At 43.9% G+C, this 25,309-nt stretch overlaps 2 protein-coding genes across 2 annotated transcripts in view; one reads left to right on the forward strand and one right to left on the reverse strand.

The window, feature by feature from the left end:
- LOC147880119 (ubiquitin-conjugating enzyme E2 8) overlaps positions 1–14,524 on the forward strand; it is a 30,948-nt gene extending 16,424 nt beyond the window's left edge. Inside the window, exons 3-4 of the mRNA XM_087372158.1 lie at positions 13,937–14,041; positions 14,183–14,524. Of these exons, the coding sequence (XP_087228284.1) occupies positions 13,937–14,041; positions 14,183–14,326 (249 nt within the window). The 3' untranslated portion in view covers positions 14,327–14,524. The remainder of the gene's footprint in view (positions 1–13,936; positions 14,042–14,182) is intronic.
- LOC147880120 (uncharacterized) lies at positions 8,264–9,160 on the reverse strand. The gene has a single exon (XM_087371389.1). It carries the CDS (start codon positions 9,158–9,160, stop codon positions 8,264–8,266), a length of 897 nt encoding a protein of 298 aa, XP_087227515.1.
- Positions 14,525–25,309: the final 10,785 nt, after the last annotated feature.

Consider the following 25,309-nt stretch of genomic DNA (forward strand, 5'->3'; position numbering starts at 1 on the left):
ACTTTGGAACTAAACCTATGGTCAAAGGGGTTTCCAATGATGAAAGCAAACTTCCTGCACCTGCTACAACTTCTTCTATTTCTAGGTTCCCCACAGTGTATGGCAGTGGCATGGGACAACGTAAGGCTTACAAGGCTACAGATGTAAAGTCATCCTTTAAACCCACTCCAAAGGATGATCTGAGTGATAAAAGAAACAAGTTGGTTAAGCAGTTATCTCAAGCAATTGTTGATGACAAGAAGAAGAAGAATTTGTGCTACCTTTGTGGTGAGAAGTGGACCCCTGAACATAGGAATGTGTGCAAAGCAAAAATAGGAGCAAAGTTGAGCTTGATTCTAGAGATTGATGAGGATTTATCTCCTAGTACATCTGCAGCAGAATCTGAATTTCATGAATATTAGGACTGTGTGAATGAAGGCCTTGATGATGATGAGGATCATAGTTCCAAAAAGGGGACCACCTTTCCCTTTGATCCAAGTGGGTTATCCATGTTTAACACCACGCTTAGGGAATAGTTTACCAAGGTGCTCAAATAGATCTTGACATGGAACATTGAAGTTGTTGAAGATTATGAGGATGAGATCAGAAATTCTGATGGAAATGATGCTGTTGATGATGATGAAGTGTATTGGGGTACACAATCAGTTGTGTACAGCATATCTCCTGATGTTTTTATGGGCTGCAAGGACTCTTAAACCCTTAGGTTAAAAGGAACAATCAATAACAGACCAGTCCACATTTTGGTTGACAGTGGGAGCACTCATAACTTCATTAATGCAAAGACACTTCAAACAGTGAGGTTATGCCCATCCACTTTGGATCATGGGATCAAAGTTGAGGTGGCCATTGGTCAGCATTCCCACAGTAAGCAATATTGTCAGGCTGCTCAAGTGCAACTTTCTCAAGACTATACTTTTCATGGAGATCTATTTGTCTTGGAAATGGGACCTATTGACATTGTTCTTGGTTGTGAATGGTTGAGAACCTTGGGAGAATTCTCTATGGACCTTGACATGCTATATATGAAGTTTATGCATGAAGGTAAGCACATCACTTTGATGGGTCACCAATCTCCTAAATTGTCCTTAATTTCTGCAAGAAGAATGGCCAGAGACCTCAAAAGTGTTTGTGGAGTCTATGCTATTCAGTTGACCAAGTCTCAAGAAGGTAATGGGTTGTTAGTGGAGGATAAAGACATGCAGTCCCTATTACAGCAATACTCTGATGTATTTGCTGATCTTTCTAACCATCTCCCTCCCATGAGAGATGTGGATCATGCAATTGTGTTGGAGCCAGGATCTAAGCCAATCAACATGGCTCCATCTAGACTTTCTAGAGCTGAAAGGGAAGAGGTGGCAAGGCAAATAAAGGAACTCCTTGACAAGGAATTTATTACACAGTCTGTCACCCTTTGCCTCTCCTGTGTTATTGGTTAAGAAGAAGGATGGCTCATTTAGAATGTGTATTGATTACAGGGATTTGAACAAAATGACAGTTAAGAATAGGTTTCCTATCCCTAGAATTGATGATCTACTGGATGAGCTTAGAGGGGCAAAGTACTTCACAAAGATTGACTTAAGGTCAGGCTATCATCAAATAAGGATGAAGGAGGGAGATGAACATAAAACTGCCTTCAGGACAGAACGTGGGCTTTATCAATTCAAAGTGATGGCATTTGGTCTAACCAATGCACCTGCAACTTTCTAGGCCTTAATGAACAAGGTATTGCAGCCTTTCCTCTATAAATTTGTGTTGGTATTCTTTGATGATATATTGATCTACAGCAAAACGAAAGAAGAGCATTTATTGCATGTCCAACAAGTATTGGAAGTATTGAGGACACACCAATTGTATGCCAAATCAAGTAAATGCACTTTCATGGCTGAAGAAGTGGAATATTTGGGCCATATTGTCAGCAGTACTGGCATTAAGGTGGATCCCAGCAAGGTGAAGTGTGTAAAGGATTGGCCTATACCTTAGAATATCACCCAGCTGAGAGGGTTCCTTGGTCTAGCATCATTTTATAGAAGGTTTATAAGGCATTTTGCCAAATTGGCAGCTCCTCTCACTGATCTTCTAAAAAAGAATGCTTTCTAAGAGCTTTGAAGCATTAGAGGAGGCATTAACTTCAGCGCCTATCTTGGTATGTCCTGATTTCTCTCAACCTTTTATAATTGAGGCTGATGCTAGTGGAAGGGGCATTGGAGCCGTCCTAAAGCAGAGTCATGGAGTTATTGCCTTTGAAAGTCGGAAATTGGATGACAAGGAGTCAAGTTTCCACATTTATGACCAAGAGATGTTGGCAATACTTCATGCAATCAAAAAGTGGCACCACTACATTTATGGCAGCCATTTCAAGGTCAAGAATGATCATAAGAGACTCAGATATTTTCTATCTCAGTCTTCTCTATCACCCAAGCAAAGGAGATGGCTATCCATTGTGCAAAACTATGACTTTGACATAGATTACAAGATGGACAAAGAAAATATTGTGGTAGATTCTCTTTCCAGGATATGGGCTTGTACTTTATCATCTATTACTGAGGTTTATAAAGATTGGATCCATGGCATTCAAGAAGAGTATCTCAATGATCCTCAAGCAGTTGCTATGTTCCAAGACTTGTAAGATCCTGACTGTCAGCAATATCCCAATTTCAAGTTGCACAATGGGCTCTTGTGGTATAATGATAGAATATTTCTTACTGAAAATTCCTCCTATAAGCTGCTAATCTTACAGGAATTTCACTCATCTCCTATAGCTGGGCATATAGGCCTCAACAAGACGTATGATAAGGTAAAACAGAGTTTTTACTGGAAGGGACTTTGGAAGGATGTTCTTGTTTATGTTCAAAGCTGTAAGCCCTGTCAACAAAACAAGGAGTTGAATTTGAGGCCAGCTGGTCTACTACAACCTCTACCTATACCTCAAGGTAAATGGACACATATCAGCATGGACTTTATTACAGGTCTACCAGTGACCTCTAAGGGTTGGAACAATATCTTTGTGGTTGTTGATAGACTTACCAAAGTTGCCCACTTCATTCCTACAAAGAGTATATTCCTGAAAAGATCCTTGGATTTAGAGATCATGTGCTGAGGAACAAGTCCTACATGGAATATCTTATCAAATGGAGAGGTCTACCTGATGAGGAGTCTTCTTGGCAGCCATCTACAATTGTGGAGCAGTACCCTCAATTGCTTAGCTGAATTCTATGGCCAAAATTGAGTCTTTATGAGCAGATTTGATTTTCTCTTGCTATATGGCGTATATGGACATGCTGCAGCCAGCATTCACTATCCTTTCTCAGATCAGCATGTCTCTCACTGGATCATATGATCAGATCTGTTATGTTGGACAGCATAACTCTTCCGCCCGATTGCTTGATTTCTTGGGAATATTATATGATCCATTTACAGATCAGCATTGCTACAGGGAGGTATTTGACTAAGAAACTTCATTGTTCAGCTGATATGACCAGAATTGAGCTGTTCAGGTTTACAAGGAGCATTGTATGTCCAGGTTACATCCTTTTCAAATTTGAGGACAAATTTCTATTTGAGGAGGGAGGATTGTAACAGCTGGTTACTTTTTACTTATGCTAACCTTAGGCTAAAAGTTAGTAGAAAGGCCTTTATTGGCTTGTAAGTGTTCTTTTCTTTTTTTAGGGGATACCATAAGTTGCCACGTGGCATCCTAGGAGGTAATCCCATAAGCAATACTGCTTTGTGCTGCCGTGGGCCATACCTATATAAAGGCTCTAGTTGTACTTGGCAAGGCAATTCATGACTTGTACTTCATTACTGAAATAGAATACACAGCAAGAGTTCCAACACTCAGCTGAATTCTAAAAAGGAATGACTTCCTCCTGTCCTTGTGCAGCCCCTCACAAGTCTCTGTTGCAGGTCCAGCCCATGACCTTCCACCCCTACCTTTTTCCTAAAACATAAGGTACTACTCTATTCTAACCTTCCTGCATATTCTACCAAATTTGGGTGTGTTTACTATCAGTTAGGAGAAGTCGTGTTGCAATTTGCATCAACATGTGGGAGGGCCGGTTGTGGATCCATGAGAGGGGACCAAGACCCATAGGGCTAAGGATGCAAGTCCTCGCTTAAACCTTTTCCTAAGGATGACACTAAGGTTAGAATAGAGAAGATGGTTAAGCAACTATTTTGAGAGGAGTGTGGAGAAAAGTGTAGAATTGTATCCAAGGCCAAGTACCGTGAAATGTATGTATGATAGTGATGAGACAGTTGTTGATGAGCAAGTTGCAGACTCAGAATTGAATGAAGTAAAAGAGAGTCAAGAGTATCTTAATACGCCATAAGTTGAGACTCTTTCCCATTTGACCCAAGTGGTTTGAGTTGGGAGAACTCAGTGGTAAGTGAAGACTTCCATTCAAGTCTTCAAAGCTCTTTTCGACAGTGGAATTTGGAAACTATTTACGACTATGCTTGTGATGAAAGGGATTCAGAAGGCACTTATGTGTGGATGATGATGGATTAATTGGGATACTCAATTAGTTCTGTACAATCTCTCTCTCTAGAGTCTTTAATTGTGCACAAAATTTCAAGGTAAAGGGACATTTTGGTTGATAGTCGGAGTACCCACAATGTCATCACTCCATAACTGCATAAGCAGTGAGGTTACATCCTATTGCATTGGAGCATGGACTTAACAGTAGAAGCTGCCTATTGTAAGAATTCCGTCAGTAATATATTTTAGCTGAACACTCACATACAACCGTCCTAGATATACTTTTGTCAGTGATTTTTTAATCTCTCTTGACCCATTGATATTATATTGGGCTGTGAATGTCCAAGGGCTTTGGATGAATTCTCCAGGGACCTAACTGACATGCCTATGAGGTTCATGCAACATGGCAAACGGCTAACTTTGATGGGAGTTTAATCCCTTAAATCAACTCTCATTCTATCAAGGAGATTGGCAAGGGATCTAAAGGGAGTGTGTGGACTGTATATTTTACAATTATCCAATCAAGAGCAGGACAAATGGGCTTGTGGTCGAGGACAGACACATGCAGGAACTAGGATGCTGACGTATTTGGAGACCTCCCTCAGCATCTTCACCCATAAACATCCAAATGTACTTCCTCTTTTCATGACATACTCATATACAACAGATCCCAGAAAAAGCATCTAATAGTGGAAGCAGAATTTAGATTTAGCAAAATGCGCTCATGGCTTGCAAGGTGGAATAACTTGGGACAGGGCTGGCTTGATTCTATGGAAGATTCATTGAGTTTATGCTAGCATTGCAGCACCCCTTACTGATCAGCAAAAAAAAGGAGGCTTTCTTTTGAACATCAAAGAGTTTCCTAGAGCTGAAGGAGGTGTTGACTTGAGCCTTTATTCTTGTTTGCCTTGTTTTTCGAAAGTATTTATCATTGAAGCTGATGCAAATGGTAGGGAAATTGGAGCTGTCACATGGTGTTATAGCTTATGAGCTTGATCAACAGGACAGACGATATCATATATATGATATTGAAACGCTTACTACAAATGCAGTGAGGACCAAGGCAGTGTGGAGCATAGTGGCTTGATAGTTTGAGCAATGTGTTGTGGGGGGCACTTGATCTATGCATCATCTTGGTAATAATTCCTATGGTTTTGTTAAAGGTCTGAAGTCTTATATCTTTCATCCAAACTGTGAGTAGACTACTGCATTGCACCATGCATGGTTGCTTTAGTATTCGTTATTCATGGTAACCGGCCTTCAGTTGCCTAAAGGGCAGTAGACCATAACTTGCATTGCATATTCATTATTCACAGTCACATTGCATCATTTCCAACCACTTAACTTTAAACAATACCACTTAGAAACAACTTGAGAAATAACTGGATGGAGGCTAGAGTGCCCCTACTCAATGAAACAAAGTACAAGACACCCAAACACTTGGCGCCCCTTCCGGTATTTATTTATTTCTTCAGGAATGAAATTGGTACATACAACAAGGGCTCTCCCTTGTGCTCTGCCCCACGGGCAATTCCACTGTCCAAGCCAAACCTTGGCTATACTCTGCATTCCATCCTAGTGCACACACTAGCACCCAAGTGCCAAGGCAAAGCTAGGGCATTCACCATTTGTCCATGGCCAACTGTAAAAGTATCCAAGCATTCCACAAAGAATGTAACCAACTGTTATTGAGCAGGCATCCAGACACTTCCCGAAATGCTCAAGCAGCCTCAAGGATTCCAATTGCAATACACTGCCCCTCTGGCACTCTCCCAGGCGCACCCTCTGTAACTGAGTGTCTGCTTAAGCCTGTAAGGTCCAGAGGAAACTCCAAACAACAGACGGAACAACAACAAGCTTCCAAAAATCACCAAATGCAATCGCATGAAAGGGATAGTGACAAGAGAACTCAAACCAGCTTCAGACAACTTCAATCCAGCCCCAGATCAGCTCCGAGGAACTCCAATCCGGTCAAGGAAACCTCCATGGGCAACAAATCCAATGTGGAGGCTAACAGGAGGCAATGACAGCTTGGAGAGGGGAGGGAAGAGAGAGATAACGGGCTGGAATCTTGGGATGCGTGCTAACTGATCCGTACAGCAGGCCCGTTCTGTACAGCAGCGATGAATACTATGTACAATCAGCCTTGGGGTGCGTACCTCTTCCGTACAGCCAGCAATGAATGCAATTCAGCCACCTTGGCTCACGTGCCAATCAAAAGTTCTGTCCGGACAGCAGGCTAGCAATCCGTACAGCAGCGTTGAAAGCACCGTACAGCAGCACTTATGGAATCCGTGCAGCAGCCTGTACACTTGCAGCCAGCCTCGATCAGCAGCCTGTACAGCAGTACGGCTGCTTCGAATCACCAGCAGTAGGTCCGTACAGCCGTACGGTGACCTCGAGGAGCATGCAATAGCGGTACAGCATGCAGCGTGCGTAGGATTCCATACAGCCAATGATCAAAGCGCCTTGGGATTCGTGCCAAAAATGCGAGCAAAGGAGCAGCCTCGAAAATCGCGCAATAGCCAGTAACGTGGGGAAAAGGCGATCTCCAAAAGAATGGGTGAAAAATGAATCCCCCCCATAGAAAACGTACGTTGGCCTTGGAAGGAGAGGAAGAGGGTAGGTATGCATGAGGAAATGCCACGTGGCCCCCTCATAAAGCTCTAACCCTTCCAAACCAATGGAACATTGGTTTGCCCCTCACATTAAAATCCTAACCCTTTCTAACCAATGAAACATTGGTTTCCTTGGGCCTAATTTTAAGACCCCTCTAAACCTTGCCTTGCCCCTAGCAAGTAGGCCTAGTGTGTGCACCTAGGGACTTCTGGGAAGTGTCGCTTCCCCTGGGCTAGCCCCCTAAGCCAAAGTTAGTCACAGTTCATAACTTCACGTCCCCGTGACATACCCTCCTCTTGAAACATCAAACTATCAAGTTTGCTGCTATAAACATAAACCACCAGCAATGATGATATGGTCTAGGAGAGCGTGCGTGTCCATCCATATATCAATGCATCATCCGTGTGGAGTGACTAGTACCTCGGGTGAGACATATAGTGTCACCAAGCGACTTCTAGATACCGTGAGCCTGTCTGTTGACAAGGGGGTGGAGGAACTACCCCCCTCGTGAGCATTAGGCAATGCTCCAGACCTATGCTCTGCTGAGCCTGAAGGAGCTACAACCGAAGTCCGCTCAAAGCACAACAACTGAGTGGACTACACCACTCTGAATGAAATCTGCTAGTTCACTCGCCTCCAATAACTTGAACCACACACACATGGCAATAATGGATCCTAGGAACATAGATCCCGGTACTCGATATCCTTTCAGACTTGCATCACCGCAAGCTGAATCGGTTCAGCCAATCTATGCTAGACTTGGATCCTTGCCTCATGGTTCAAATTAAAAAAACCAACTAGCATGTACTAAATGGATTTACTGCTCGAGCCATGCCGGGCAACAAGAGCATCCAAAACAGACATGTGATACATGGATGTGCTGCTCTAGCCATGCTGGGCAACAAGAGCAATCCAACAAGAACAAGGACTACTTATTCTGCAATTTACCATTCAGCCTAGAAGAGGAGACTCTCCATCTTCTGACTGATACAAAAATCAACAAAACTAGCAGGGAAGAACCATCCTGCAAATTGCCATGCAAAGCTAGCAGGGAATAAACATCCTACAAATAACAAAGCAGCCTAGAAAGAGGAGACTCTCCAATTTCTGGCTGTTACAATTATTCATACCAATATTACTGCTTTTTACCAAAGGAAAACAAATCTCCTAGCGCGCGGGGCTTTCCTTTTTCGCTTCTTGTGCTCCCATAGGTTGTTTCCGTTTACGATTGGGGCAATCTTTGGCCTGATGGCCCTCTTCTTTGCAAAGGAAACACTTTCCAGCTTCAAATAGGGCTTGCCGTTCCTCAGGAGACAATCTCTCTTTGGTAATGGGCTTACTATTAGGTCGCTGGTCCACATCAAAGTTAACTTTGGTTGTCTTGGCAAATTTTCTTTTCGTGAAAGAGTCATCCTGCTGCTTACCTTTGAATCCTGGAGTCATCCCTTGCATGAGAGCATAGGCTGTAGTAGCATTCTCAATCAGTTGAGATATGTTGGAGACCTTTGTCTTGGTGCAATAGTCACGAAGCTCCTTTGGCAGCCCACAACAATACTTTTCCACCTGCTCAGACAATGATACGGTCCCATACGAACTGACTGGCAATAAGGCCTTCCAGAACTTTTTATTATACTCTTCAAGATTCTTACAGTTTGCGGCATCCAGCTTATGCCATGCTGTCATTATATCCACTTCAAAAGTGGTGGTGAGCCAAGCAGATGAGAAAACTTGCTTGAACTCAATCCAAGTGTTAGGGGCTTTACCCTGCAAAAGCAAATTGGTCCACCATTGGAGTGCGTTACCCTTCATGAAGGTGGCTGCCTTTCGTACCTTGGAAGACTCTGTGAAATGACCACCGGAATAGGCAGCATCAAACTGTTGTACAAATGTCAGAGCCTTCAATCTATCTTGCATCCCATTGAAGGTTTCAAACTTCACAGCTGCCCCTCCTTCCTTATAATCTTTCAGCTTACCTTTGGGAGTAATATTATCATAAACTGGGGGCTGTAAATATGGTGGAGGCATCGTGGATCCCATATTCTGTACCATATCGCCTGTGCCCATGGTGGGGTTGACCATTCCAGATCCCATTCCTTGCATCTGTGGCACACTCCAAGTGTTGCTTATCATTCCTGGCATCCGTGTTTGCATACTGGGCTGCATCCCTATGTTTGCATACATCATATTGGCATTTGCAGGGGGCATTCCACCCTCCGTATGCTGCTGCAAATTCTGCATTCCTGGCTGGAAACTACCCAAGTATGTACCAGGCATACCAAGCCCTTCGGTGGCCTGTCCCACCATTGACTGAAAAACCGATCCTCCGCCAAAATATCCTGGATGCTTCATGGGCTGAGGAAGGACTTGCTGTCCTTGATTAACTGAATGAAAAGTTTGACATTACCCGCTACAGGGGTGACTGTGGGCATCTCTGGTGGCTGTCTATTGAAAGATACACGCCTCTGAGTCTTCTTATGCTTTGTCTGCTTCTTCTCAGCTGTCTTTTTGCTTCCAGGGGGAGCATTACCACCAGAATAAGCTTGCATAATCTCCAAGAAAGTCTGTTGCAGCTGTGACAGGGCTCCCACTGCACTTTGCATTTGTAACTGAAAAAGGGCATTGCATTTGTAACTGAAAAAGGGCATTGGGATCAAGCTCCTCTGTCTCATCCACCTCGTCCTGCAAATCCTCAGTGGCATGCTCAAGAGAAACGTGATGTCCCTCATCATTTTGCTCTTCTTCACCCTCACTGGTATTGTGCGCCTCATCAAAGCTGTCTGTTTCCTGCTCGGAGTTAGTCAGTGATCTCTCGTGGTGCGACATGATTCTTGATGATATGGCTGCAACAAAAAATGCAATGGGGCTTTCTTCACCCAACACTCCCAGGGCTCACCTCTGTAGGAAGATGGTGATGTCCCGGCAACGGAACCACTATAACCGGCCTTCAGTTGCCTAAAGGGCAGTAGACCATAACTTGCATTGCATATTCATTATTCACAGTCACATTGCATCATTTCCAACCACTTAACTTTAAACAATACCACTTAGAAACAACTTGAGAAATAACTGGATGGAGGCTAGAGTGCCCCTACTCAATGAAACAAAGTACAAGACACCACACTGGCCCCAAACACTTGGCGCCCCTTCCGGTATTTATTAATTTCTTTAGGAATGAAATTGGTACATACAACAAGGGCTCTCCCTTGTGCTCTACCCCACGGGCAATTCCACTGTCCAAGCCAAACCTTGGCTATACACTGCATTCCATCCTAGTGCACACACTAGCACCTAAGTGCCAAGGCAAAGCTAGGGCATTCACCATTTGTCCATGGCCAACTGTAAAAGTATCCAAGCATTCCACAAAGAATGTAACCAACTGTTAATGAGCAGGCATCCAGACACTTCCCGAAATGCTCAAGCAGCCTCAAGGATTCCAATTGCAATACACTGCCCCTCTGGCACTCTCCCAGGCACACCCTTTGTAACTGAGTGTCTGCTTAAGCCTGTAAGGTCCAGAGGAAACTCCAAACAACAAACGGAACAACAACAAGCTTCCAAAAATCACCAAATGCAATCGCATGAAAGGGATAGTGACAAGAGAACTCAAACCAGCTTCAGACAACTTCAATCCAGCCCCAGATCAGCTCCGAGGAACTCCAATCCGCTCGAGGAAACCTCCATGGGCAACAGATCCAATGTGGAGGCTAACAGGAGGCAATGACAGCTTGGAGAGGGGAGGGAAGAGCGAGATAACGGGCTGGAATCTTGGGATGCGTGCTAACTGATCCGTACAGCAGGCCCGTTCTGTACAGCAGCGATGAATACTATGTACAATCAGCCTTGGGGTGCGTACCTCTTCCGTACAGCCAGCAATGAATGCAATTCAGCCACCTTGGCTCACGTGCCAATCAAAAGTTCTGTCCGTACAGCAGGCTAGCAATCCGTTCAGCAGCATTGAAAGCACCGTACAGCAGCACTTATGGAATCCATGCAGCAGCCTGTACACTTGCAGCCAGCCTCGATCAGCAGCCTCAACAGCAGTATGGCTGCTTCAAATCACCAGCAGCAGGTCCGCACAGCCGTACGGTGACCTCGAGGAGCGTGCAATAGCCGTACAGCATGCAGCGTGCGTAGGATTCCATACAGCCAATGATCAAAGCGCCTTGGGATTCGTGCCAAAAATGGAGCAAAGGAGCAGCCTCGAAAATCGTGCAATAGCCAGTGACGTGGGGAAAAGGCGATCTCCAAAAGAATGGGTGAAAAATGAATCCCCCTCATAGAAAACGTACGTTGGCCTTGGAAGGAGAGGAAGAGGGTAGGTATGCATGAGGAAATGCCACGTGGCCCCCTCATTAAAGCTCTAACCCTTGCAATGGAACATTGGTTTCCCCTCACATTAAAATCCTAACCCCTTCTAACCAATGAAACATTGGTTTCCTTTTGCCTAATTTTAAGACCCCTCTAAACCTTGCCTTGCCCCTAGCAAGTAGGCCTAGTGTGTGCACCTAGGGACTTCTGGGAAGTGTCGCTTCCCCTGGGCTAGCCCCCTAAGCCAAAGTTAGTCACGGTTCATAACTTCACGTCCCCGTGACACTGAAAGTTGAAGTTCATACATTTACATTTGCAAAATAAATAAAGAAAAGAATCGTCTATTAGAAAATTTGAGAAAAGGATACAGCTCAGTAATCCATGGGATGCATCATGCTTGGCCAATCAAAATGGGCAGCTGGCTGGCATGCAAGCTGCCCTGCAAGATCAAAGTCAGTGCCCAGGGTATCCCGAAGAGGAACCTACAACCAGGGTGAGCACTGAGCAGGTGTAGAACCAGTGGACTTTTCGATTCGTGAATGCAAAAAATGCAGAAACGCTCCCCCCTTTCAGTGATCTTTCTAGGCGCCTCTGGTGCCTTGCTCCCAAGTGGCTTGTAAGGTGTAGGTGATGTCATGTTAGATGTTGACGAGGGTGGCTGCAGGCCGAGTTTGCTTCCCCTCATCACGAAAGTGCAGTGGTGTGCAAACCAAATATTCTAGTATGGGATGCTTGCAATTGTCTCCTAGACACTGTCCTTTGGTGAGAACTCCGGTCTTTGGCGAGAGGGAGGGACTGGGTCTTGTATCTCCAAGAAAGTGACACTCAAACCATGTATCCTATAGGCCAGAGAGACCATCTCGATGGTGAAATCATGTGGTCCCTTTGTCAATGAAGTCATATTGGGTATGTCACATCTTGGCCACTATCCTAAGGGAGCATTGCTAGATCCTATGAGGTGTTGGACAGCTCCACAAGCAGTGACTTGTCGTCTCAAGGTCTATGGCACTACAGTAGTGACAGACCCTGTCTACACTCATCTGCTCCAACCATGATTATGAGCTACGAGTGAGAAGTAATGTGAAATCTTCCTCTTGCGAAGGCAGTCCAAAGGCAGGCCTAAAACCTGGTAAGAATCTCATGTGGCACCCACTGCTTGAGCCAGGGCCCCTCCTAAGCCGACATGTCCAGCTAAAGGCATCTAACAATGCAGGTGGTGTAGAAGAAGAAGGGCTCCTCTGCCACATGATTTGAGTGCCCTACCCATTGCATCTCACGCAAGGGTCTCGACTCTCCCCTCCCATAACCAAAGGCGTCGCCTAGAGTGATCTTGCTCAGACCAAAAAGATTTGTGGTTGACGGTCTAGATCGGCCTACTTCTTTGATCCTTTGCCACTCCATTGAGTCTAAGACCCCATTGCCCCCTGAGTATTTGTCTCACTCCAACTCCATCTGGAGTAATCCACTTGAGTCGATGTTAAAGAAGGCCGGGTAGGGCTTGTCACGGTCTTGCTATATGTCGAAGACTCTGAGAAGAACTCGTCTTGGACAATTGCCCAAACTAGTGTGAAGGGTTTGTGGCATCTGGGGTCTGCTGCTAGGATGGTCTCCTCAATCTCCTGAATCCTACTATTGGCTTCTCTGAGGCGGGCAAGGGCGTTCAGCCTTTCCTTGGGTTGCTGGGGGAGCTGACTCCGTGCCCCCAAGGATTTCACCGTGCTGCTGTCGCATTGTGCCCACTCAATGTGTGTATGCTGCCCCAACATGCGACCTTCCTAGTCTTGGATGTCCGGTGCCAGATCAAGGGCTGTCACTCGAACGCATCCTAAGAAATCGGTTCTTAAAAAAAAACTTTTCGAGTAAAATTCCTCCCATTTATTGGCCAAACACAAGCTAATCAGCTACCAATCATTGTATCTTGAACATCCATCCATCTATCTATCTTTGTCTTCTTCTTTGTGTGTGTGTGTGAAAATATAGTTATATACATCAATGTCATTCACAATACAAAGTCCATGATAGCTGCATGGTGCATGTGTTACAAAAATGTAGAAGAGTCCAACACATGTATGAATCTGCATTGGCCTTCGGATGGGGGAGAGTGAGTGGGTAACACATGTATTTTTGCTACAAACTGACTCTATATGCAAGGGATCATTGAGAATGAGGGGAATAGAGAGAATACAAGGCAAGGGAGAATTTTACGAGACATCAAATGGTACCACCCTTGCAAGGGTGGCCCTTGAGAGCCGAAACTCAGAAGCATGTGTGAGTGCTCATTATTTATATTAACATCAAATAATATGGCATGAATACATCGTTTTTTGTAAATCATGCTTACTGTATTGCTTTATAGACTTCTGGTGTGTTATCATGACAAACTCAAGAGGTGGCCACCTGGGTTTGGAGTCTCGTATTTAGTTTCTTTTTCACTGTACATGTTACTGCAAAGGACAAAAGGTTGGCAACTCAGATGTGATTCTTTCATGAACTAGATGATGCCTGACTTGGTCCTGTTTGATGCTCAAGCAGGTTGCATTTCGGACTAAAGTATTTCATCCTAATATCAACAGCAATGGAAGTATCTGTCTTGATATTTTGAAGGAGCAGTGGAGCCCTGCATTGACAATATCAAAGGTACTGCTAAAATTCTCCTTGTATTGAAACAGTTCGTTTATTGACCGTATGTGATTTCAGCATGTGCTTGTTTTATCTTTTGCCAATTGTGACGGGATTTCATCTGTCTTGATGCTTAACTCATGGGACTTCTTGACACAGGTCTTGCTGTCCATTTGCTCTCTTCTGACGGACCCAAATCCAGATGATCCTCTGGTCCCTGAAATAGCACACATGTATAAAACTGACAGAGCTAAGTATGAATCTACAGCTAGGAACTGGACACAGAAGTATGCAATGGGCTGATCAAGCATTGTTTTGTTTCTGGTTCATGCTATGGGTATTGGCAAGTCAAAAGAGAAAATTTCAGCCTAGGCTGAAAGGTTTACTAACACATCCAACATTCTGGCCCAGATGTTTCTGTGGTTGAAGCTATCAATTGTTTTAAGACGGCTAAATTCTTGATGTACCTTTTCAAAACATAACCATACTTTCTTGGCCTCATTTTCTGGGTGTCCTCACCTTGCCCTTTTTGCTTTAACTTAGTTTTTCTTTTCTTCCTTTTCGAGTGTGCGGGGGCTTCCTACGGATGAATTTGTTTTCATTTCTCTTGTTATTACACAGTAGTATGCTATGGGCTTATCAAGTATTGTTTTGTTTCTGTTCATGGTATGGGTATTGGCAAGTCAAAAGAGAAATTCCAGCCTAGGCTAAAATGTTTACTTGCACATGCAACATTCTGGCCCAGAAGTTTGTGTTTGAAGCTATCAAATGCTTTAAGATGGCTAAATTCTTGATGGGCCTCATTTTTTGGGTGTTCTTCTCACCTTGCCCTTTTTGTTTTTCCTTAGTTTTTCTTTTCTTCCTTTTTGAGTGTGCGGGGGCTTCGTACGTATGAACTTGTTTTCATTTCTCTTGTTACAGAAGTATGCTATGGGCTGATCAAGTATTGTTTTGTTTCTGTTCATGGTATGGGTATTGGCAAGTCAAAAGAGGAATTCCGGCCTTAGGCTGAAATGTTTACTTACACATGCAACATTCTGGTCCAGAAGTTTGTGTGGTTGAAGCTATCGAGTGTTTTAAGACGGCTAAATTCTTGATGTACCTTTTCAACATAAGCATACTTTCTTGGCCTCATTTTTGGGTGTTCTTTTCACGTTGCCCTTTTTGTTTTTCCTTCTCTCCTTTTTGAGAGTGTGGGGGGGGGGGGGCTTGGTTCGGACGAATTTTCTTGTATTTCTCTTGTTGTTACTGTTAATTTAGTTGGCCACTGCATAATAAAAAGCATTATTTTGTGCTGAGCACTGTTTAAGTGCCATTGACAGGTTTGATTGGTGGACAAATGGGAAGAGTGATTGAGTCATGTTAGATAAATGCAGGGAAATTTCACAGATTTATAGCAAATGCTTGCAGGGATGATTCGTACGCCAAAATATCAATAAATAAAACAGTATGATAAGTCGGAGATGGGTCGGGAGATGATTAGATCACCCAAGTAATTGTCCAATACATCACATATCCTTGGTGAATGAAAACATGCCCAGTGTCCACATAGACGCAAGTAGCTCTAACATTCATTCAAGTGAGGTCAATTGGCATGTGTCTCCCATTGCCAAGTGTTCCGTGAGGTGAAAGAAATTGATGTGTTGCACTCATCACGTTAGTCACATATTACATTTTGCTAAATTGGAAATGATGTTTTTTGTCCCAAAAATCTTATTGAACCCTCTCTCTCTCTCTCTCTCTCTCTCTCTCTCTCTCTCTCTCTCATCTTGCCTTCTTGTTGCGCCTCCATTCCCTGTTGTCCTTGCTCCCTCCTTGTAGCTTTAGTCCTCCCCACCCATTGCTCTCCTGCGTTTCGCCTACCTGATTTCCCTAGCCCTCGCATTCCTCCACCCTATGCCTTCAACCTGTTTGGACACCCTCTCATCTCCTCCCTCCCCTTTTGCATTCTGGTTTGCCCTTTCAACCCAAGGGCTCCCCCAACATTGTAGCCCTTGTAGAAACTATGGAAATGGGTCCTTTTCCCCCCTCCTAACATAAACAAAACAACAAAGTGAAATTTCAAAAGGAGACAAAGGAGAAGAAGGAAGCGGAGCGGCAAAATCAGCAACTTGATTTGCCCATAGTAGAGAGTGATGACATCAACCACCACTGCAATCAGAGTGGTGTGCAGATCGGTAATTTAGTGAGGTCTCTAAGGGTGGTTGGGTGGAACACTTCAACCTCATACCTCACTTTTGTTAGAGATCAACATCTCTTGATGAAAGAGGGCCAGTGTTTGTGGGTGTGCTTGCCCAGTATGAGGCTAGGGTAGGGAGAGAGAGGGCTTGTGCTGTGGGTGTGCTCGCCTCGCGAGAGTAGATCTCGTCGTCTAGGTAGCCTCCTTGTCTGCTGGAGAAGGTGAGCCCTTTATAGGGGGCTGTAGGCTTGATCGTCTTATGTAGAGCTTGTTGCCTCTAAGCATAGAGGTGTGTGCTCTCTTATAGGGTTGTGTGCCATGAGCAGGGTAGGTGGTCATCCCTCTAGGAGATGCAGTAGGGCTGTCAGCTAGCCCTTTATAGAGGGCAGAGGGGAGTTAGTCCCCTTGCATATGAGTCCGCCAAGGAGAGTAGCTGGCCTACTGCCCTTCTTGCTAATCGACTAGGGAGAGGCTGGGGCTACTTATAGGCCCCCCTCTTAGGTGTTTCATTCATCTTCTGGAGCAGCAGTGCGTCATCTCTTGGAGGGCTTGGCAAAGGAGTAGAGCCAGCCATGTTGTGCACTAGAGGAGTAGGGTAGTGGAGTAGTTCATCCACTCCCTTGTGCTCCCTTCCTTTGGCTGTTGAGCTGTGTTTTCGGAGCTCTCGAGCAGCCTGTTGTTTCCGAGGTTTCCCCCAGATGTAGTGGGGTTTCATTAGAAAAAAAGGAAGCTGATTTTGGGGCCCTGAGAGAAATTCATAATTTCTTGATTTTTCTTTCCTCAAACAATAAAATATGACAACCCCATTGACGTACGGTGCATAATTTGGTACCGGGGTCCCACCTGTCAAATCACTTTCATTTGTAGAGGTCGCTTTTCGAGCCTTCGAGGGCTCGTTTTCGATGTTTTAAAACTCTTTTCGGGGGTTTTGGCTCGCTCCGGATGCGCCACTAATGTCAGAAATACCAAATTATGCACTGTATGCTAGATATAATAAACTAGCTCAAGTATCCTCATTTAATGCAAACTTGATGGTATTTCTTTTTCTTTTCTTTTTTTGACTTTTTCAACGTTACGTTGGCCCTTCTTTGATTGGTGGAGGGCTATTTTCCTTCTGGGCTAAAAGGCCCCAAAATGAGCTCCCTTTTTTCCTAATGTCTTCAGAGATCACTTGCAATTCTCCTGTGCCTCTCTCTCCTCTCTCTCTCTCTCTTTCTCAGTGTGTGTGTGTGTGTGTGTGAGGCGTGCTCTCTCTCTCTCTCTCTCTCTCGTTCATTTCCGTTACACTTCTCACAACTTTCGAGCTTAGGGTTGCTAAATACTTCTTTCTTCTATCATCCTCATTTTGCTCAAGTAACTCGAGAAGAGTTTTCAAAACGTAGCTGTAAATTCAGTGTTACTCTCATTATCGAATTACGTACACCTTTCCGAAAGGAAGGGCAGGTTCTCTTCATGCCTCGGCAGCATGAAAGTGGCGTTCAGTTGCTCCACGAACTTAGCCCATTTTGGGCTCTCTTTCTGTTTGTGACAAAGATCACCACATTAGAGCATCCTTTTGTAGATGCAATGTGGCAAATCTCTTGCTCTGTCTTGTCTTGATGGGTAAAGTATAGCTCGAAACGACGAATCCAACTGAGCATTTTGTCAGCCTCCCTTGCCCCATCATATTTGGGGAATTCGATTCTCTCTCACAGTTAACTTGGATCTCTTCGAAGGGATACTTAAATCTTCATCCCCAAAGTTTAGAACACTCTTAGTCCCTAATCTTCTCATAATGGAGTGTTTAATCGTATTGCTAAGCTGAGAACCTAGCTTATCAATGGGAGACTCCTCTCTCCCTCTTGCACTTGGATTATAATCCATGTGTACAAGATTTTGAGTTAAAGGCGTAAATGGATAGACTCATTTCTCCCTTCATTTCTAAAGGAGAACTTCCTATCAAGAGGTTCTTGAAAGAGAGATGCAGGTAATTCTATGTGTGGGTTATCATACTCAAGATGTGTGTAACTCTCATCTAAACTATCCTCTTTAGGATGAAGTGATGGTGTGCTCTCCCTATCCCCTTCAGGTATTGGAGAAAAAAGGACAAGCTCATTATTAAATCTCCCTTCCCCTTCCATTCTTTCCTTTTAGTAATACAAGAGAGAAAATGACTTGCTGTAATTTCAAAAATAAGATTTATTTTACAGAAAAAGTCAAGTGTTGTAGAATTGGTGGTACTTATTTGACTCTCACTTCGCTTGTGTCGAAAAAGTTCTTTTGATATGACCTCTTGTTCCTACTCTTTTGGCCTTTCTTCCCTGTTTTTATGCTGTAAACTGGTACACTCCATTTGGGCTACTTGTTTTGAGTGGATTGGAGCTCTGGACACCGTTAAAGGAGTATACTTGGCGGGTGGATCATCCCCTTAAAATCTTGTTCCAATCCGACTTCTTGTTAGAAAGAATGGGCGAGGGGGGTCTCTTTCTTCATGGTTTAAGGGTTTTAAGGACACATTCGCACGGGGGAGTCACGCCATTAGGGCACCCCGTTTCCCATCCAATAATAGAATTTTTAGAGAAACCCCTTGCCTTAGGCCCTTCGAAATTCAGGGTTGTAACACAAAAAAACTCAGAGAGACTTGCTTCCCTAGTTCATGCCTGCCTTGCTTGGTTTATCACTATCGCACGGTTCCCAAGGCCTGCCTTCATGTGCGTCATCGTATGCATCCCTTCAAAGCTTGCGCTAACACATGCATCTCGTGCGAGTCCCTCTGCGTGGCCTTTCCCACTGTCTCACCTGCTTGTCCGTACCACACTATTCCTTTGCTTTGCCTGTGTGCGCCAACCTCTCTTTGTCCCACACACTGCCTCTCTCTCCTTTCCCTGCTTGCTTCTTCTCTTTCTATTGTCGCCTCTGTGATACCAAATGTGAAGTTCCAAGCTTTTCAAGAATGCAAATGTGTGCAATGCATGCAAAATTTAAATGCCGATATGCCCTCCAACGGGGAAAGAGCACCCTCATGAGAGTACTTGTTTCTCTTTTTGACCTACATGCAAGATGGAAGAAAGATGGTAGATGAATGCAAGGTGGTAGAGAGAATGCTACATTAGATTCACAATGAAGGATTATACCCCTTCATTAATGTACCTTGAGATCACTCAAGTTCCATCTTCCCATTTAGCATACCCTAGCCTATGCTCCATGCATCTACCATTCAATGCACCTAAATGCACCCTCCCCTTCCTATTACCCCTTTCTCTTGTCATGAAAAGTATGGTTGAGCAAAAGCTTGTAGCTACAATAGGCTCATCGTCAGCCCTAGCCTCAGGCTACCATCATCATTATCATCACCCTTGGCATCATCATCATCATGATCATCATCATCAGTGACATCACCTTCAGCTTTGGTATTGGCATCTGTGCTAGCTTCGACATGCCCTTGTAGTTTGACCCCCACCGTACCCCCTTATTGCCATAGTATACTCCACTTTCTTGTCACCTCCACCCCTTAGCCAGCTACCCTTTCCATCTACAGTTGTGCTATCCCATCCATCTCCTAGATATCCCCACAACCTCATTAATCTTTTTTCATCTCCACCCCTTTGCACCTCTCCCCTATCCCACTCACTGAGCCGCCCTTCATACCTTATCCATATCAGTCACACCGGTCACATCAGTTACACCTAACTCCACCTAAGGATTAAAGTGTAGCTTATCCTGGAGGTTCATCACCTACGCATTAGAGATGGAGCAAGATAGATTTATCCATAGCCTTGATGAGGAGGTGTTATGGCTTTGTGAGGACCTTGTGCCTTAGCAACAGTCTCGAGCAATGGGCCAATAGTGGAGGCACATAAGCCACCACATAGTTGGCCATGGAGGAGACCTCCAGATGGGTGGATGTCACAAAACAAGAGCTTGCAAAGGCCACCGTTTCAACCATTATTCTTGAGTAGCACCAAGGAGCAAGTAAGGCTCTCAACATTATGGCCCAAGGCATTCCTCATACATCCACCACTACCATTTGATGATGCGGCCAACTTTGTGGCTTCCACCCTAGGAGCTCGGGAGTAGGAGTGCATCATGAATAGGATGGGATCCCACTCAAGAGTAGCCTCTCATTATCTATTTTAGACACTCAAGCACATGGCACATAGGATGCAACCCCACTCGGGAGCAACCTCTCATCACATCTGATTCAAAGACACTCAGACTCGCATTGCAGCACTATGGAGGTAGATAGTTTTACGGGACCACCCTCAGATCAACTTGGATGAGGGCATCACACCCTTGTAGGTAGAGGAGAGGGAACACTCTTACAAGAGCATAATATTAGTTTGAGATGGATGGCTTCTAATAAGCCCTCGACAGGGATCTAGAGGCCCCCCTTTATAGAAGGATGGGATCTATCAGATCCAGAGCACGAGGCCCTAACTTGGAGCTATAACGGTACCTTATGGACAGATTAAGGGAATTTCTTGGATTCATACACATGATGAGACATAGCTTTCTTCATCATATCCCAAAGCACTCTATTGAGTCAGGGATTATGGCTCCTCGACCTCAGGTTGACCAAGGTTACCATGGATGGGCTTATCCTCATCCATGACATTAGTAGCTCAGGATGATCAGAGGTGTTGGTTTGAGAGCTTGGGACTCCATATGAACATATTTCCCCCTTTTAGTATATCCTTGAGGCCCCCTCTAGTTTGCTCACTTACCATGAGACTAACTAGGTTATCCAAGAGGATCTACCTGGTTAGCCTCTAATGAGTTTTTAATGGTATTTTACCCTACCTCCTGAGTTGATTGGCTAACTACCCCATGATCGATCTTAGTGTGAGTGTTCTCATAAGAGAAGATGCCCTTTCTTGCAATACACAAGTTGTTGTGCAAGGTTTCCTATTCACAGTGCAAGGACGAGTGGAATGAGACGTCAATGTAGAACTAACACAAGGCGACACATTGTGTGAACAAACTATATGAATACAAGTACACAAATACTTGAGCAAGAGAGATACAAAAGGAGTTATAAAAGTAATTCTCTCATTACAATAGCTCTTAGCTGCACAGACTCATGATAGTTCCACTCAAACTCGGACTCACTTTCCCTCGCCTCACCTCGAGTAGAAACCCTATGAGCAAGCAGCCTTTCTTGGACTATCTAGTTCTATGCTAGTCTCTATCTACACATGAAACTTGTCACCTTTGAGTAGTCTCTATAATCCTCTCTTCCTAATCTCAATATCTACCTGTAAGTAGGAGCTTCACCAATGCAATTAGAGGCGATCCCACCAACTTCTAATTCTACTCCTAACTAATAAGGTGGACTCCACAATTGGTCACTGCTATTTGTTTTCTACATTCCTCCTAGATCAGTGGAGATGCACCGTCTTCGTAGTCGGCACCAATCAAGTCCTTCATCGCATGAGATTTACTATGCTGAGTTCCTTGCTGTTGCTGCTGAGTTAGCTAGTTCTCAGCCTCCTATTAACCATAGAGGTTAACACTCGGCGCTTGCCTCAACTTAGTTTGAGATGTGTCCTCATAGCTCATCTTGAACTACACGCTCCAGCTATTGTTTGAATGATAGTGTTCCACCAACTAGGCATCTTCGTGTCTGTAGCTTTTTTGGGGAGGGGCTTGGTGCTGCTAATGTAATGCTGATGGCTTCTCAGGAGTGGGTTCCTCTAATTGCCTTTGTAGCATCAACTACTCTATGGTGGACATGACTGCTTGTCCTTCAAAAGGTTCTTCTGTAGTTCTAGCCAGTGGCGTAGCTTGTGGTGGAGTAGCCCATAGGGACACTCCTAGTATCTGCCATTCAATCTCACACTGATAGGTCGGGGACTTAGGTGGCCACATAGATGCCTTGTATGTCTATTGGAAAGATTGTTGGGGATGCTTGCCAGGCATCAATCCAAATACAAACAAACTCGCCAAGGTTGAAGTGCATCCATGCTCAAGACTCAAACATAGTATTGTATTGGCACACCACCCGACTATTGGGTCTGAACCACTTTTCATAGGGAGGATGGAAGAGCTATTTGATGTGATTAAAATACATCTCTGCCTTTATGAGGGCATTCTCGAGTAGCCGTTCCACCATTTAGAGAAGTTGGGCAGAACATGAGGGAAACTGGGACATACTTAAGAATATATTATTGATCAAATGGTGCACAATAGCACCTCGTTGTGCTACAAAATCTTGTTGCTTCTTGTATGACACAGTTAGCACCCCACCATTGAATGCACTAGTATCCCATTGGTATGCTATTACTTCCCAACAAGGGATCAACATTGCTGTCCAAAAATGTCTGTTGGAACCATATATTGTGGGTATGCGTATCCACCCATTCTTCCTCTGTAAAGAATAAAGGCCAAGGGGGAGCCAATCTTGCTAGAACCCGAATCTATTCTAAGAGTGCTTGAGTTTACTAACTGCTAGCATCAAGACATCTTGTTTGTACTCCCACCTGGGACTCAAGATCCAATAGAAGTAGTGTTTGTGAAATAAAACCATCTTCAAATACTAACTCTACTTCTCTTAAATGTGGGGTGCCCTTTACTGAGTTTGCTGACTGCAGCTCTAAGAGGAACTATGGTAGCAGCACTTGCATTGTCTCTTGCCATCTCTGCTTGAACTTTGGTGCCAATGCTTAAGTCTCAGCTTGGCCGCGCTAAAACTAGTACCCTCCCCTTCATCATGTGGGTTCTTTCTCCTGGGAGGTACACACCGAGATGCTCTTCCAGTTGGCCTAAATGTTGCAAAAGGGCTTGAATCTGCTTTAGCTTGGCTTGTACAACACTTTGTTTTATGCTCGTCTTTTTTGCCTGCTGCTCGGTCTTTTCTCCCTTTAGCACTTTGATTCACTCCTCTTGGTGTACCACGAGTTTTCTTTAGGAGGCTATGGTTTCTTGGTCTGTAGTGAGGGCATCCATAGACTCATTATACGGGTACTAGGTTGTGATCGAGGTGGAGTTGCTCGTCTGTGGTTCGTACCTAAGTGAGTTTATCATCTGTCTCATTTTCTCTATCTATCAGGAGCTGAAGGATATCATCATACCAATTTCGTAGCTCCCTGGCATACTACATATGTTCTTGGCATTCATAAATGAGAGCCTGTGGTGGAGCCATATGGTGTGTATTCTAAGCTATCTCCTTCACAGACTTCTTGAGCTACTTCTAGTTCCTTGGAATTTCCTATGAACTCCATAGATCCTCACCTAGTAAAACAAGTCGAGGAGGTATGTGCCTAACAGGGTCTAGGGACAAAACTAAGAATCACCGAGTCTGCTGTGGCTGATCTTCCTTCTCTTCTAGGACCTTTCCCTTCCCCTTGGTAGCTTCTTGCTTTTCTAGAGCATCTGGGACCTCTAAGACATCACCCTCTCAAGGTGGGTTTCTAGAACCTGGGGATTGAGAGTCCATGACCTCATCTTGAGGTTCAGTTGTGTATGGTCAACACAAGTGACCACTATCTATACGTTAATTAGGGGTACAATCCCAATATTGGAGCTCGAGATGTTAGAAGTCTTGACATTGGTCTAGACCTATGTCACCATGTTAGATGCCTCTATCTTGTGTGTCCCAATTGTGGATTTCTTTGAGCTTGTGGGTGTAGTAAATGACTTGCCTGATTATTCTGTGTTGGGCTCGGTGATGGGCCTCTCTTCTTCCATTCTCTTAGCTTAGCCAAGTTATCTCTAATAGCTTTGGCTTCATCCCTCTTGGTAGCATGACTAGTAGCTACAATGACATATTTATTATGATCTTTGGTTGTTTTAAAAGGACCAATGAAATTGAGGCCCCACTATTGAAAATCTTCCCAAGGCTCACTTAGTTGCAAGGGCAACTGATCAAGGAGAAGCATTCTCCCGGTACACTGAGAAGCATCACATGGAATACTAATACCGTGTGCATCTTGAAATAGAGTGCTCCACCATAAACCTACTTGCAAAACTTTCCTAGCAGTGAGGTTGCTTGCAAAATGACCTCTAGCCAGATCTTTTGGAGCTCTGCAAGCACCACGGTGTGCTCGTGTTGGTAAAACCCACGATCGTAACACACTATCAACACATTGGAAATATAATTAAACACTAACTAAAATGTATTTCCAAGACTTAACAGTGAGCTTTTGTTGCTTCTCTTTAGACATCTACACAAGGAATGTACTCTAAGGGAGATATTGCAAGAAATCATCATATATAGTATCAATGGAATCAAGAGTAAAAACATTACCATCAAGAATCTTGGTGGTGACTCTTGACTTGGTTGTGTGATGTAGTAGTAAAAATTTACACCTACATGTGATTTGCTAGGTTTATGAACAATTTGGAAATTAAATTTATGCAACAAGAGTATCCATCTAACCAATTTGCCCTCAATTGCAATTTTGTTGATAAGATATAATAATACTTAATGATCCACATAAATTATGAGCTGATTGCCCAATAAATAATGTTTGGATTTTTGGACACTATACACCAAACCCAAGGCTTCTCACTTAGTTGTAATAGAGTTGCACTAGAATAATCCCAATGGCATATCCAGAAGCATCCAATCAACATGAAAAATGACATCCCATCTTGGTTGTTTGAGAATGGGTGTTTTAGAAGCATGTCTTTTTCAGTTCATGAAATGCATCAGATAACTCCGTTGTCCATTGGAGCTTCACATCTTTCTTTGTAAGATCATACAATGGTGCAACTATTTTTGCAAAATCCTAAAATAAAACATCCATGGAAGCTGATAAACCAACAAAAACTCATAATTGAGTCAAAGTCGTTAGTTCAGACATCCTTTTTTTAGTCCTTATTCCATTCTTGTTTATTACATGGCCAAGTCAGACACTAACTTGGGCACAAAAAACACTTTTTGCTAGATGTAATGAGATACCAACTTGTCTGTACCTCTCAAAGACCTTACCCAAATATTTCAATGATGGGAAACAGTCGAGCAAACTTAAAATTCATCCAAATAAATAGCATTGAGCTCATTTAAATAGTCTCTGAATGTCTCAACCATAGGTAGATGGTACATTTCTAAGTCCAAAAGGCATGATTTTAGTGGTATACGCACCCCCTTGAATAATAAAGGAAGTCTTGCTCTGATCCTTTGGTGC

Source organism: Dipteris shenzhenensis, chromosome 33 (genome assembly GCF_047967505.1).
Source record: "Dipteris shenzhenensis isolate YYH24624 ecotype China chromosome 33, Dip_SZ_1.0, whole genome shotgun sequence".
Taxonomy (NCBI): Eukaryota; Viridiplantae; Streptophyta; class Polypodiopsida; order Gleicheniales; family Dipteridaceae; genus Dipteris; species Dipteris shenzhenensis.

Coding starts and splice junctions, on each gene's coding strand:
- LOC147880120 (XM_087371389.1), bottom strand. CDS start 9,160: ATGGGCACAGGCGATATGGTACAGAATATGGGATCCACGATGCCTCCA.